Source organism: Symphodus melops (assembly GCF_947650265.1).
Source record: "Symphodus melops genome assembly, chromosome: 6".
Lineage (NCBI taxonomy): Eukaryota > Metazoa > Chordata > Actinopteri > Labriformes > Labridae > Symphodus > Symphodus melops.
The window spans coordinates 24,309,838-24,323,289 of record NC_136696.1 but is presented as its reverse complement, the minus strand read 5'-3'; the positions used below and the strand labels follow the sequence as shown (position 1 = coordinate 24,323,289).

The following is a 13,452-nucleotide window of genomic DNA, read 5'->3' as shown; positions in this document are numbered from 1 at the left end:
AGGAAACCAAAACCGGGAAATTGCTGTTTAAAGTCACTTGTCCAGGACGGTGTGAGCATTTTCTACGAATACGAAGGAAGTTTCTCTAAAAGTAGACTACATGTTTTTAAACAGTGTTTCTCTACTGGTTTAGCCCCAGATCCCACTAACACTCCCTTGTGAACATTGTGATCCACATTTTGGATACTTTTCAACCAATCAGATTGAGTACAACATTGGAACAAATTAGACGAGTTTAAAAAGTGCTGCATAGGCTTTCTTTATATACTGTAGGTATAAGTCTATTTTTTATTGCACGGTTAATTTGTCATTTGTTTATTCTTAGTCAGGGGGGCTCCTAAATCTTGTTTCGGCTTTATCATATACTGAAGGGAGGGGGGACATATTGTAGCTAATGTCTTGTGTCCTGCATGTCTTATACATATTACTGGATGCCTTGAATTTCCCTCGGGATCAATAAAGTACCTACCTACCTACCTACCTACCTACCTACCTACCTACCTACCTACCTACCTACCTAGCTACCTAGCTACCTACCATCTTTCTGACAGGTCGCCTTTTTCTTCCAGTCACACATTCATTCAAGCACTCTGAAAACAGCTCTGCGACCCATTTTAGGTTCCTGACCATTAGTGTTAAAGCATATTCTTAACAATAGCCTAGCCTTCTTACAGTTAGCTTGTAATTATATTTGAGGTCAGTGTTTTTATCTAACCTTGGCTGGCTGTGCAGGTTGAAAAGCTAATCCATTCTGAAGTAGCTGACTTTTCTCTTAATATAAGATAGCCTACCTAAAAAAGGGGCAATTTAGAAATAGACATTTAATTGCTAAAATAGCCCTATAGCTCTAATAGCTCTGATAATAGTACTGTCGGCTATGTGCCCACTGAGGTTAAAAAAAACCAAGATAAAATCCCTTAGTGTTGTTAGCAAGATAGACTAGATGGTGACAGAAGCTTGGGCGTAGTCTAAAGTCACTAATATATCTAATCATTGTTTTTTTAAAGCTAATTAATTAATCTTTATCATTTATTATTATTAAAGTCTAATCCATTAAAAAAAAACAGAAAAACTCTCATTTGCAGAAGTTTAGCCACGTGTGCACATGGAGGACAGACTTCAGGAAGTAGGCCTTAGTAAAACTGACTTTATAAATAATAATGTTTTTACAGTTTGTTTTTACTGAAACACGTTTTAAGAGTTTGTTGTGCTTGTGGTCAATTTTGTTACAAAGAACCAGTTGGTCTTCCTAGGCAAAGCTTGCAGCTATATTAGCAAAGAACCAGTTGGTCTTCCTAAGCTAAGCTTGCAGCTATATTAGCACATCAGTCTCAATGCTTAATCATCATAACTGAAAATGTTGAGGAAGATATTCATCTTCTTCTTATTAAGCCCTCAATTAGAAAGCAGGTATGCCTATTTCTAAGTATTGAGTGCTGTTGAGGAAAGCACAACTTTGATATATCACGGCTAATCCTCTGACCAACTGTGGTCAGATAGCACATTCATCTACAGTATATGATGCAAATGATCCCGTGTAACTTTCAAGGTCAATAGCAGTGAGACTTCTGGAAAAAAGCATGTGCATCTTTGACCATATCAGTAATGGTGAAGAGCTGAATTTTGCTTTCTAGTATAGTGAAACATGTATGAACATTTCCTGACACTTAGTCTATTGTATGTATTATATATTGAGTGACTTATTTTAGCAATGGGTCTACATTAATTCATGTAGCAGACACACACTCACAAAGCACCCTCTAAACAACTGCTGCACATGACTAATGGATGAAATATAGTGAGAGGAAATAACTGATAATAGGAGCAGGCTGTTCTGCAATAGTGGGTTGCAAGAATGGCAATTTAATTAGTGAAACTCTCAAGTCATACAGCCTCTTGCTACATTATTATAACCCGGTACAGTTTACAGGAATTGAATGACATCATAGGAAACAGAAAATACCCGACAGTCCGATAAAGAGAGTGTAATACGACCCACAGACACACTTCAGGTCTCCATAGGAGTATTATAGGCTACTGATATAGATTTCAGTCAGGAGATTCATTCACAGCAGTCAGGAGATGACGCTTCCCAGCACAGATTATAGATAGACTTTACTTCATACCTTGATGTGTTTTTAACGAGGCTATAAAATAAACATGATGCAGAACAGATGAAAGTTAAAAGTTGGTAAGATTTCTCAATGCTCTGTCAACCTTCTGATCATACTCATATTTTCATACTTTTAAACATCAGAAAAAAATGGTTTAATATGACTTCAAGTGCTTTTGTCGGAAGGGATGAAAATGAAAGGTGTGTTCACATGCTGTTTATGTTTTCACTCCCTAAAAAAAGAAAAGAAAAGATCCCACAATAGGCAAACTGTAAATAATAAGTCGTGAGAAAGTCTGGACTGGACACTGGAGGGAAAAGGGAGTGGACAACAATAGACTTCCTGACAAACCAGCTGACATCATGTGATTTGGGAAAATGTGATCGGTGCACCATCAGCCCTGCCAAAGTAACATTTGAATGCATTAAACATATATGAGTTCAAAAATGGAGAGGAAGGTATAGTTGTGCATTGTTAAAAAAAATAATCCTACACTGTTTTAACAACTTAACTGTTTAATGTGCAATTACTCAATCAATCTTTACTTCTGTGGCACATTTAAAACAAAGAGCTGTACAAATGTTCATGTTATAGCCACTCAAGGGCCTTAAAAAAGGTTCAATTAGCTTAAAGAAGCCTCAGCATTTTATTCGCATGTAAAGTATTTCATGAATGTCATGATGTTGTTAGTGCAGCTCTGCATGTCTGAGGTTATCAATTGTTCATGAACTAGCGTTGTAAACAGAAATGTAGCAGAACATTGTGATTTTTTAGGATTTTGATGTAGAATAAATAAGTGATTAATAATAAAAGCACTTAATTGTTAAACGTATTGTAAACCAGAGCCTGTTTGCCTGTTGTCAGTCTTCTTGCTAATAACTAGCTGGCTCCTTTCTTCACCACACAAACATGAACGTTTTACCAGTCTAACCAACATTTAATGACTTTTTTATTATAAAGTAAATGAGTCCTTTTTTCTTGATAGAGACTGAGTAGTTTTTTGGAAGACCTCTTTTAAAAATATATATATATACTCAACACCAAAGCGCTGTTTGGACCCACAAATCAATAAGAATCTTTGTTCAATTCATACCAAAGTCGTGAGCTGAACTTACATGACAGTAATGTCACAAGAGAAACACAAAACAACTTTCCTCTATAGAAGTCTTGCAACAAGATTTTCATTAGATGTGAGAGAGCTTAAGCAACCAACTTTGTGTGAATGTGTGGGAGACTGAGGGTTCTCTGAGATGTGTAACTTACAGGTGCTGAGTTCCTGGAAGGTGTAGCGCTGCTGACTAATATCTGGATTTCTGAAGTAACCACACGCCTGACTTTGCTCTTCATGACTGGCCTCATGGTTAAGATGTGACTGAATGTGAAAGTTAAGACATCCGTGTGTATTTGATGAACAAACATTGAGTTCTGAACAGATATAAGAGTCTGGTAGATTGAAGTGTTTGGACTTTTTCTAAATCTGCGGCCAAAGCATTGACCTCGATGTAATGAAACACTGAGATAAAATTGAGAACCACACAGAACGATTGCTAATGCTTTCCATGAAAATCAAAACGGTCCATGAATGGTTATTACCTGCTTAACTTTCTTCAATTACACATTTTGACCTGAATAAAACTAAAATCAAACCCAAAAGTAGATAAAGTAGTAGAAACTGCTGATAACACATTATCTACTGATAGAATTGATTCTCATTGCTTTTGTTCGATGCCTCCTAAGAATTATACCGTGATCAGATCTGTTTATGGGATGTGCTGGGTTTAGCTGCATTGTGCACCTTTCCTCTCATTTAGTCAGTGCAAGTTTCCCAGAATGAGTACTAAGAAACTCCTCAGAAACGTTGTGAATGGTGCTATTTTCACCTGTCGGTGTTCCGTGTAGGTGGTGAGAACAACAGTGATACGATCGTAGGAGCAAAAGAAAATCATTTTTTCCCCGTGTGTAGAAAAAGTGAGTAGTGGCCCAAGAACAAGAAACATCTTACCGCAAGAGATTAAAGGAAAGGGTTTATGCACTGTAAAAAGAGATAGACATAAACTACTCAATACAATTGAGGCAACAGATTACACACATTATTATTAATTAAATCTAACTTTGTTAAAAGTTGAGTAAATATAACTCTAATCAAAAAGATGGAAAATAACCTGAGTAGATTAAAATAAAGCACACAAACAAATTAACCAAATTTAAACAAAAACATGTAGATATCATGGTAAAGAGCTGGCAGCAGAGACGCCACAAATATGTCAACCAGTCGAGGGATGATCGTGGCAATAATGATATCCCTCTGGTTTTTTTGGGCGACCTTCGTTGAACCCGCCTGCCTCCCACAGCCACAATGGAGGGCCGGCGGGGAGGTCGGAGGTCGCGGCAACCGTAAAGAACTTTTATGTCACTTCAACTTATCACACTTTACAATAGATACACTATAGATAATAAAAGAACTAAATTCTATATTTTAAAGATTTATAATATCAGTGCAACTAAGAATACCACTTCATTATTCTGTAGACACACAACTGCCTAAAATGTGCTTTAATATGATATAGAAATAGGCAAAACAAACTTATAAACAATTGGAATAAAGTTAGTGTTTTTTGTAAGGGCAATGTCAACATGAATGCTGCTACTATCAAAGTGAATCAACAACAACAAATAAACTGTAAGGTGACCCAAAGATTCCAGCTCAAAATACAGTATGTAGTAGGTCCGTTGTCACTGCGAGCTAAGCTTCATCAGACCTTTTAAAAAAGTCCTGTGAACAGATTGTCATGTGTTCGACTTCAGGAAAAAGGAAGGACTCTGTTTTAGCTCTTGGCTCCTGTGTGAACTACTAGAGTCTGAGTGTGTGGAGAGGAGAGATGACTGTCGTATGGCTCATCACTGTTCCTCTCTGCAGCATTATTCCAGTCTGTCAAACAACAAAAAACTACATACTCATAATCAATCAGATGACAACATCTGTCTTCTGGGAAAACCTTTGAACCGAATCAACAAGACATGTAAGTTCAGATACAACAGCCAAAGTGGTCTAACTACACTTTCAAAGAAACAGAACCAAAAAGGCTGATTTATTTTCAAATGCTCCTTTTTGCATCAAAAATCAAATTGATTATGGAGGTTGTAAATTGATAGTTTTGTTTCAGCTTTGCTTCTCAAGATTGAATTAAGAACATTTGTTAAATGTATTTTCAGTTTAAAGAAATGATCCAGACCATTACAAATAAAACAAACTGTAAAAACACAGCTGATTAAAAAAACACCTTTATTTAGAAACATACACTTTAAAACTTTTTCAGAACAATTTTAAATGTATCATCATATTATAAAAGTCCATGCTGCTGATACAGTACATCACAGGGTCTTATCAACGAGCAAAACCTCATGAAGCAACAATGACAGTAGCAGAAAGGACTGGTGACAGTAAATAGGTTTCTTAGCAAGGATCTGTTTTTAAGTGCAAAAAGTGCAGAGAAGCAAAATAATGCTCTAATTCTACCGTTCTGCACTTTACGAGATGATATCACTTAATCAGATTTTTCTCCTTTACACAATGTATGTAAAAAAAAAAACAATGGCACTAAGAAACGGATCTGTAACGGACTGTGAAAAAGCACTTCTCGTGGCTGATTAACAACTATTTTCTGGGAAACAAATCTGTTTTCATGTTCTTCAGCAGGTTAAAGTTCAGATGTAAATGTCAGACTTGAGTCTACAGCTGTATAAAAACACATATAGCACAGCTCTACTAATCTGCAATCTGTGGGTGTCCTAAACAGTGCCGGATTAGAATTAGCCATGCTTTGCAATTGGCCTATACTGCAAAACCATTCAGCAGACATTCTAAAGAGCCATATGTGGGCTGCAATCACTCAGAAAAACACCGAGTTCAAAATGTGCATCTTGCTAAGGCCTCCCACTCAGAGCTCCATGTTTGCTTCCCTTATTGGCTTTTGATTGAGAAAGTTCACAGTGTCCCCGCTGTCCTGGCCCGGGGTGGACAGGTACTCTAACTCATAGCCTCCGCTTCTGTTGGCCGGGCGGACTTCAGTCGAGGTTTTTTTGTGTTCCAGGATCTGCTGCAGCTGGTGGCTGGCGTACTCAGGCTTGGTGGTGAGAGGTCCAACGGGAGCCTCTATGCCAAGGATGTCAGTGACCATGTAGGGGCGGAGCCAGCCCACTAGAGGCGTGCTGCCAGGGGTGTAGTGGGTTTGTCTGTGATAGAAGAGAAGACCATCCACCTACAAGGGTAAACAAAAAACACACTTAAACTTATGGGAAGCCCTAAAAAAGTATTTCTGCACATTTTCTCAAAACCCATTATCAAGGCCAACATTTGCAGTGTGTGCAGCAGGAATGTGTTTGTGGAAAAGTGTTGAAGGACAAAAGAACTTTTCTTACACTGAAGCTGTACTCCGCTGTCAGGGCTTTCTGAATCAGCTCTGATGTGCACTCTGTGCTTTGGAGGCTCACAAAACGGAACTGTTGGACCAAACAAATGTCGAACACCTCGTTATAAGATCCAAACACAATCCGTCTTCTTGTCAAATGTGGGAAATGACTTTCAAATGGTAAGTTTACTGTACAGGGGCTAAGCCTACTGAGCTGTACACAAACACTGCAGATTAAGAAGTGGAACGTTAACTGAACATTTACTCAGTCTTCATCCTGAACATTTGTGTGCAACTATTGATCTTGAGCACCAGGGAGTTTTGCCCTTTGATTTTCCTTTGTCTCCTTTCCATCTGAGGGGGAAGTTTATTTAACCTATATGTGGCAACAAGTTGAAGCAAGGCATTCGGGACAACAAACAGGAAAAACCAAACACTTCAGATTGAATAAAGATGCTATAGTGTGTAAAATATCAACACAAAGGGTTCAAAACGAGAGAGGACAAAAAATAGGACATGATGTGAATCTCTATTTCGGCCTCCTTTACTTACAGGGTTACGTTTGGCGATTTCTGATAGGCCGTCTGCCTCCTGGACCTTGGATTGGAGCCAGTAGAAACGGAACTCGGTCTGTTGATGAGAAAACAAGAACTGTAAACAAAAAAAAAAAACTCTGATCCTCGAGCCAATGAGATGGCTAACGTGGCGAAAAAGCACATCTGTGGCCCAGACCTTACTACTTAAGCAATTAGACGAGCATTCCTGGATTTGTGGAGGATTAGAAGCACGTTTTACCGGGCAGTCATAGACGGGGTGGCCTCTCCAGCACATGACATCCAGGATGTAGTACGTTCTGTCCACCTCGCTGTAAATGCAGTCCAGGATGGTGTAGTCTGCATGGGGCACATAAAAAAAAGTTATGTAGAACTCATTTTAAGTCACCCAATGTGAATTATTGACAATTAAAATGCAAAAATTCTCTATGTGTTATTTAATTGAACAGAAACAGTCTGCAGTAGCTTCAGTGTTTAGCCAGGTTTGCATCGGTCTTAAAACCTGTCACAGACATTATTGATGTTGATGCACACAACCTGACATGTAAATAAACTGTCAGCTAAAGAGAAGTCAAAGTAGAAGAAGAGGCTCACTATCAGGAGGCGCTGAGCGCTCCTCATACAAACAGGCCCACCTACCTTTTCCCATGGCCGAGTTGTGTCGGTTCCCACCGGGCAGCAGGGAGGGGAAACGGTTCACACAGTAGCCGCTTTTAGTGTAAGCTGCAGTCGAACCCTTCAAAAAAAAAAAAAATAAATAAATAAATAAAATAAGAAAGATGGAAGAGACGATCGTCACCAGCTACTCCACAAAACATTTAACTGTTGTTGCGAGACAAAGATCAGAACTTTTCATTCTGTATGTTTTCACTGGTCGGACTTTTCTTCATTTGTTTTGTAGGAATGTGAGATGATGATTCTCAACTGGTCTAAACCTAAGGACCCATTTCCAACTCCCTTGTGAACATTTTCAGACTGGACCTCAAACTGTGTTATAATATTATTCATTTAATAGACATCTTACAGTATAATGCCACAGAGCTGCACAGAGACTCTGGAGATACAAATCTGAAAGTGTCACATTATGTAACTCTGACAAATAAACATGAAAACTCCCGAGCAGATGAAACGCATCACAGCCAGTTTTCATCAGGCAACAGAAACCATCTGTTGTTTTTGTGTTTCAAAGAGTCCTCAGCTCTGGTCTTTGTGAGGCGCGCTGTGCTGCTGCGTTGCACAGATGTGAAATAATGAATGAGGAAGCAGATGACTGTCATTATGACGCGAGGGACGGTTGCATCAGCGGGTTTGGAGCGTCTGTTACATTGGTACAACAAAGGTTTGCATGAGAGAAAGGAAGGTGTAATCTCGGGCTCGTTTGAGAGGACAGGCGGGCATGATACACTTAAATCTATCGCAGTCTGCATCTCGTGCTGATAAGACCTGACAGGCATTTAAATTACTCAGAAAACTGATAGTAGATCCGTGATGCAGTAGTTTTTTTACAGCTAACTCTGACACAGAGATAAAAGTGATGATGTGTGTTTGATGGAAGAGCCAAAGAGTTGATAAAAGATAGCTAATTTGACTCTTTAATGTCAATCACTCTGAAACTGTGTTTGTAAATGACTGAACGGTTTTCTTAAAGGGGACATTTATTCGTTAGTGTCAACTGTCCATAGTGTCCATAAGGTCTTACAACACAGAGAAAAATTATCTGTTTTAAGTGGGATTCTGGTGAAAAAAAAAGCTGTGGGAGTGTCAACCACGTGGGGGAGGACTTACTGCCCCTTGTGATGTCATGAATGGCCTGTTTGAGATCACATTTTCTGAAAAGTGGAGCAGCTAAAAGGCTGGACTTTTCTCACAGTTGGGGGAGGGGAGGGTTTACTTGACAGGACAGGGACACATGAGTGTTCAGAAAACTTATTAAAAGGTGTATTTTATATTATACGTAACCTTTAAATATACATGCAGTTATGGTTTAAGCCTTTTTTGTCTCCGTAAGAGAGCAGCTGAGAGAGACAGGGAATGCTGGGAGCCTCTTCACATGTGGCGCACAACACAGTGTGCTGCAAATATATACTATATAATTAAGTGACTTTTTAGTCTAAACAACAATGAAAAAATAAATGAATCTGTCAGTGTTTAATATTCTTAAAAAACATATTTGCTGTTTGCTTATTAGACATGAACGTATTCTTAGCAGACATGGACGTATCAAGAGAGTTTTGAGGCTTCAGGGGGGATTTTTGGACCCTTAGAACCAACTTAAGAAGAAACACACACACACCTTTGGGAATTTTAGCTGCATGTCCAGATACAGAGAACATGACACAACATTACAGCCTTCATGTCATTCTTTTCACTGGAGGCCCAGATCTCTCTTTATGTTCCTGTAATACCTCCCTGAATGGCACGAGTCATGTTTACCTCACAATAATGGGAACTTCTTTTGCGTCCGAATGAATGACGAGACTGAAAGTTGCTCAACACGACTCTGATTACAACATTTGTGGTGCCTATCCGTCTGGCACATCTTGCACATCACCATTTCCTCACCACTTTGTCCGTGTCGAGGCTAACCTCCTCTTTTCGGCCCAACTCACATTCTCGCTGATGTGCGGCGGCTTTATATTCTTTAGTGTTTCAGACCTTCATGCAGAAGTAGATAGAAATGCTGCAGCTGACTTGATATGAATAAAACTGCTTGATATAAAAACTCTGTTAAGTTCTGATAAATAATGTGTCACATTTGACTCCTTTCACAAATCTAATTTTTTTTCTGCATTGAAACAAAGTGTGATCAGTTCAGGCTCGCTGAATTCTCCCTCACAGTTATCATCCTACCTTTTCGCCCACATAATTACTTTTGCGCAGGATTAATCAGATAAGGCACAAGCAGAAATACAGATTTGAAATTTACGAGACATGAATGCACAGCAGCATACTCCTCTCAAAGTATTGTTTCATTAAAAAAAAAAAAAACCAGACTCCGACTGCTGCTGTTCATGCTAATCACACTCTGAAAAATGAAGGAGGCTTTCCACAATCCTTTGAAGACGACACATGAGAGACTGGAGCGATGGAAATACTAAGTCATAAGGCAATGCACAGAATTTCAAAGGTTTCTGACTGACAGTTTTGTATGTGGTGAATTTAAAATGCTGATCTCCCTCTCTCCTGACTCGCTAACATCTTGGACTGCAGGGACAGACTGTGTAAAACTAAAGAAGTGCAATGACAGGTTGTTTACCTTCGAGGCGACGATGAGAGATCTTTTCCCCACAGGACACACCACCATCAGCCAATCAGTGTCAAGCTCTGACGGCACGTCCACAAGCCACTCTGACAGCATGAGCTACAGAAGACAAAAAACTTCATGAACAAACTCAGCGTTTCCTCTTATTCAGCTCTGAATCCAGCCGAATGTAATTAAGACACGGCTGCTTTTTGGGGGGATTTTTTTTTGCCTTTATTTGACAACATTGCTGAACATAAAGAGACTCTGAAGAAAGAGTGGGAGGATGACCTGCACTAAACAGAGTCAGGATTAGGAGTCAACTTCAGCCTTCAGCTCCTGACCCAGGCTGCTTTTATCTGCCTCCTCGAGCAGTAAAGCTCAAAACTTGAGCTCCCTCTGCTGGCCAACATGACGAGCTGCACAGAATAACCTGTGGCATAATCTTCCGTCCTTCACACATGAATGAGGAGAACATCTCTCCGTAATATGACCCATCAAAGGCTGACCTGGTTGGCGTAGTGTTTCGGCAGCTTCCTTCTCTCAATCTCCATCCCCTCCTCTCCCTCCTCCTCCTCTTCCGTGTTGCCGTCTTTCTCCTGCTCCCCCTCGTTCTGTTTCTCCATGTCCTCCTCTCCATCGCTGTCTGCCCCCGTCCAGTCCCCATCAGCCAGACGCCGTGCATGGTTGACGTAGTTAAGCCTCTTACTGAAAAAAAAAGGGTTTCAGTTAAAAAAAAATACACTGTGTAAGACATATTGTGTTTAAATCGCAGCTTGAAGTGACAACAGGACCATTTTCTGTCCGTCACATTTGAATGCTTCCCAGAACGAAGGTTTACTTCTTCTATGATCGAGATGACGACAGTGACAGTTGTATATTATAAAATAAATGATTACTGGTAACACCTCACACGCAGGAGAGACAAAGGAGACAAAGCTTTACCTGAAGTATCAGCCGATGAATAGGATTTATTTGGAGTTCAGACTCTCACTTGCAACCTAAAAGGAGGACTGTGATCTGAACGTCCTCTTTTCAATGTAAACCTTCAGATTCTGTCTCTTACGTGTAAAGCCTTTACCTTTTCTGCAGGTCAAGGAAGCGTCGGCGCCGCTCGCTCTGCTCCAGCACACTGAACTTGCTCTTGTATTGAGCCAGCCGAGGGTGGGAGCAAGCCGTGCTGTTGGGCTCTTTGGACACAGCAAAGCTGGTGGACAGGGCTTTGGTCAGGTCATCCATGGGGACTCTGTGAAAGGACACACCTCAGGCTCATTCTGCTTTTCTCTCTTTGAAACTGAAAACACGTCACTTCAGATTATATTCAGGTCGACAGTAAACTGAAATTCAGTGAAGTCTTTTTGAAGTTATGACATGTTCACGATGCTTAATGTGGGTGACCGCCGCTATCAACCTTCATGTCACTGACAAGCTATAAACACAGGACTATTCACTGCATTACCTCAGAAACACCATTTCTCTCTTTAATGTGTTTCCAAGTAGGGATGGAAAGATTAATCGTGAGGCGGTTCAAAACTGATTCCCCGGTGTCAAAGTTCAGATCGGTTCTCTGTAACATGAATCGCTGTCGTATCGTGAAGCGTCAGCAGCTGCAGAGCAGAGGAGGTCGGTTGTGATAAGCGGACGTTATCATGGTAGTGGCATTTTGACTTAAATAAAAGACAAAAACTGAGGGCAAATATTACAAGAAGACAGAGGACTTCACGAACAGCACAAACCAACATGATGCAGCATTTAAATCAACAGCACGACGAGAAGCTCCAATCACCTCCAGATACTCTTAAAATAAATCGCCAGAGAATTGGATCGTGAGTTCAGTAAATCGTTACATCCCTATTTCTATAAGACATATCTGCTTTGATTGCTGCTGTGACTTACAACCAGTTCTTGTCTACATAATGCCACAAAAAAAAAAAGATGTTTTTACAGAGCCGGTCATATGTCCTTAGACTGAGCTCAACATACAGATAATTCATAAATAAAACACTTAATATTGAAAAAAAAACATCACTTTAAAAGCTTTAACTAGAAAATTTTCAGCTCTTTTGCATGACAATGACTAACATTTTTAATAGACTCACTTTATTATAAACTGTTCGATGAAATGTAAGATAAACTTTAAAAGTGTTTGTTGTTGTTTGTAGTAGGACACTGTTAACATGCTATCATTTCACAACCAACACATTATTCCCTGCTCATATATTACTTCCAGTAGCTCCTATAACTAGTTTTCCAAACCAGTCTAATGCACTGCAGAGATCTTTATTAATGGGGTTTGAATGCAGTAAAAACAGAGATGCATCAACATGCACCTTGGATGGTTTTCATAGGTTTGACCCAAAAGGCTGAACTATTCGCTCATAAAACGTCACATATGACACACACACATCTGATGAAGCCTGTTTCACATGAATAAACTGAACTCTACGTTCAAACTATTTATTTACAGTTAGCATCATGCTAAACGTGCTAACATACTACCGGCTAACTAGCCTAGCTGTGGGCAGCTCTCTTTCTTTCTCTCTCTAGAACATTTTTAAAACATATTTTATGTGGCTACACATATTTGTACATGTCTAACATGACATGAAATTTTGGTAACTGACCAAATTTTAGCCGATAACATGAGCTAAAATCACACGCAGACACATACCTTGGGTAACAGGCGGGGAAGAAACGTCACGCTGTCATCTTTGCCGTCAGGGCTGCAGGGTTTTTTTTTTGTTGTTGGCCGACTAAATACAGCGAACTATCCCGGAGTTTTTTTTTTCTCATGGCAGACATTCAAGTCATATTCACTCTGCGGTGCATAAATATTTGCATTAGTGGGAAAGTACTTTGCCATAAAGTAAAAGCGTTAAGGTCAACACTTCAAGTCCTGCCTAAGTGCATAGTTATATTATCAACAATCACACTGTGCTCGTACAGTGGAGCCTAAACAAGTGGGTATACTCCAAATGTTCTTTTATCTCATGTCCCATCCAGTAGAGGATAATCGGCCTCAGTTACTAACAGAAAGACTACTGTTGCATAATTAGTTGTATTGCCACAAATTATTTAATTTTATTGTATTTTTTCTTCCTTTATTTAATTAATGTAAACTTGCTTGTAAGCTG

At 39.5% G+C, this 13,452-nt stretch overlaps 1 protein-coding gene across 1 annotated transcript; it reads right to left on the bottom strand.

Annotated features, from left to right (window-relative positions):
- Positions 1 to 5,385: 5,385 nt before the first annotated feature.
- On the bottom strand, positions 5,386 to 13,099 carry snupn (snurportin 1). The gene is made up of 9 exons (XM_079347138.1): positions 12,990 to 13,099; positions 11,400 to 11,564; positions 10,828 to 11,026; positions 10,334 to 10,438; positions 7,717 to 7,813; positions 7,319 to 7,416; positions 7,076 to 7,153; positions 6,534 to 6,614; positions 5,386 to 6,373 (listed from the first exon to the last, which is right to left on the bottom strand). The coding sequence occupies exons 2-9, from the start codon at positions 11,555 to 11,557 to the stop codon at positions 6,053 to 6,055; spliced, it is 1,137 nt and encodes a 378-aa protein (XP_079203264.1). The 5' UTR covers positions 11,558 to 11,564; positions 12,990 to 13,099; the 3' UTR covers positions 5,386 to 6,052.
- Between the last annotated feature and the right edge of the window lie 353 nt (positions 13,100 to 13,452).

Excerpts from the sequence above, each read along its gene's own strand:
- snupn (XM_079347138.1), bottom strand. The coding sequence starts at position 11,557 with ATGGATGACCTGACCAAAGCCCTGTCCACCAGCTTTGCTGTGTCCAAA. Across the intron at positions 7,814-10,333 it reads CTCTCATCGTCGCCTCGAAG|GGTTCGACTGCAGCTTACAC; the intron begins GTAAACAACCTG and ends TTTTTTTTGAAG. Across the intron at positions 6,374-6,533 it reads CAGCGGAGTACAGCTTCAGT|GTGGATGGTCTTCTCTTCTA; the intron begins GTAAGAAAAGTT and ends TTACCCTTGTAG.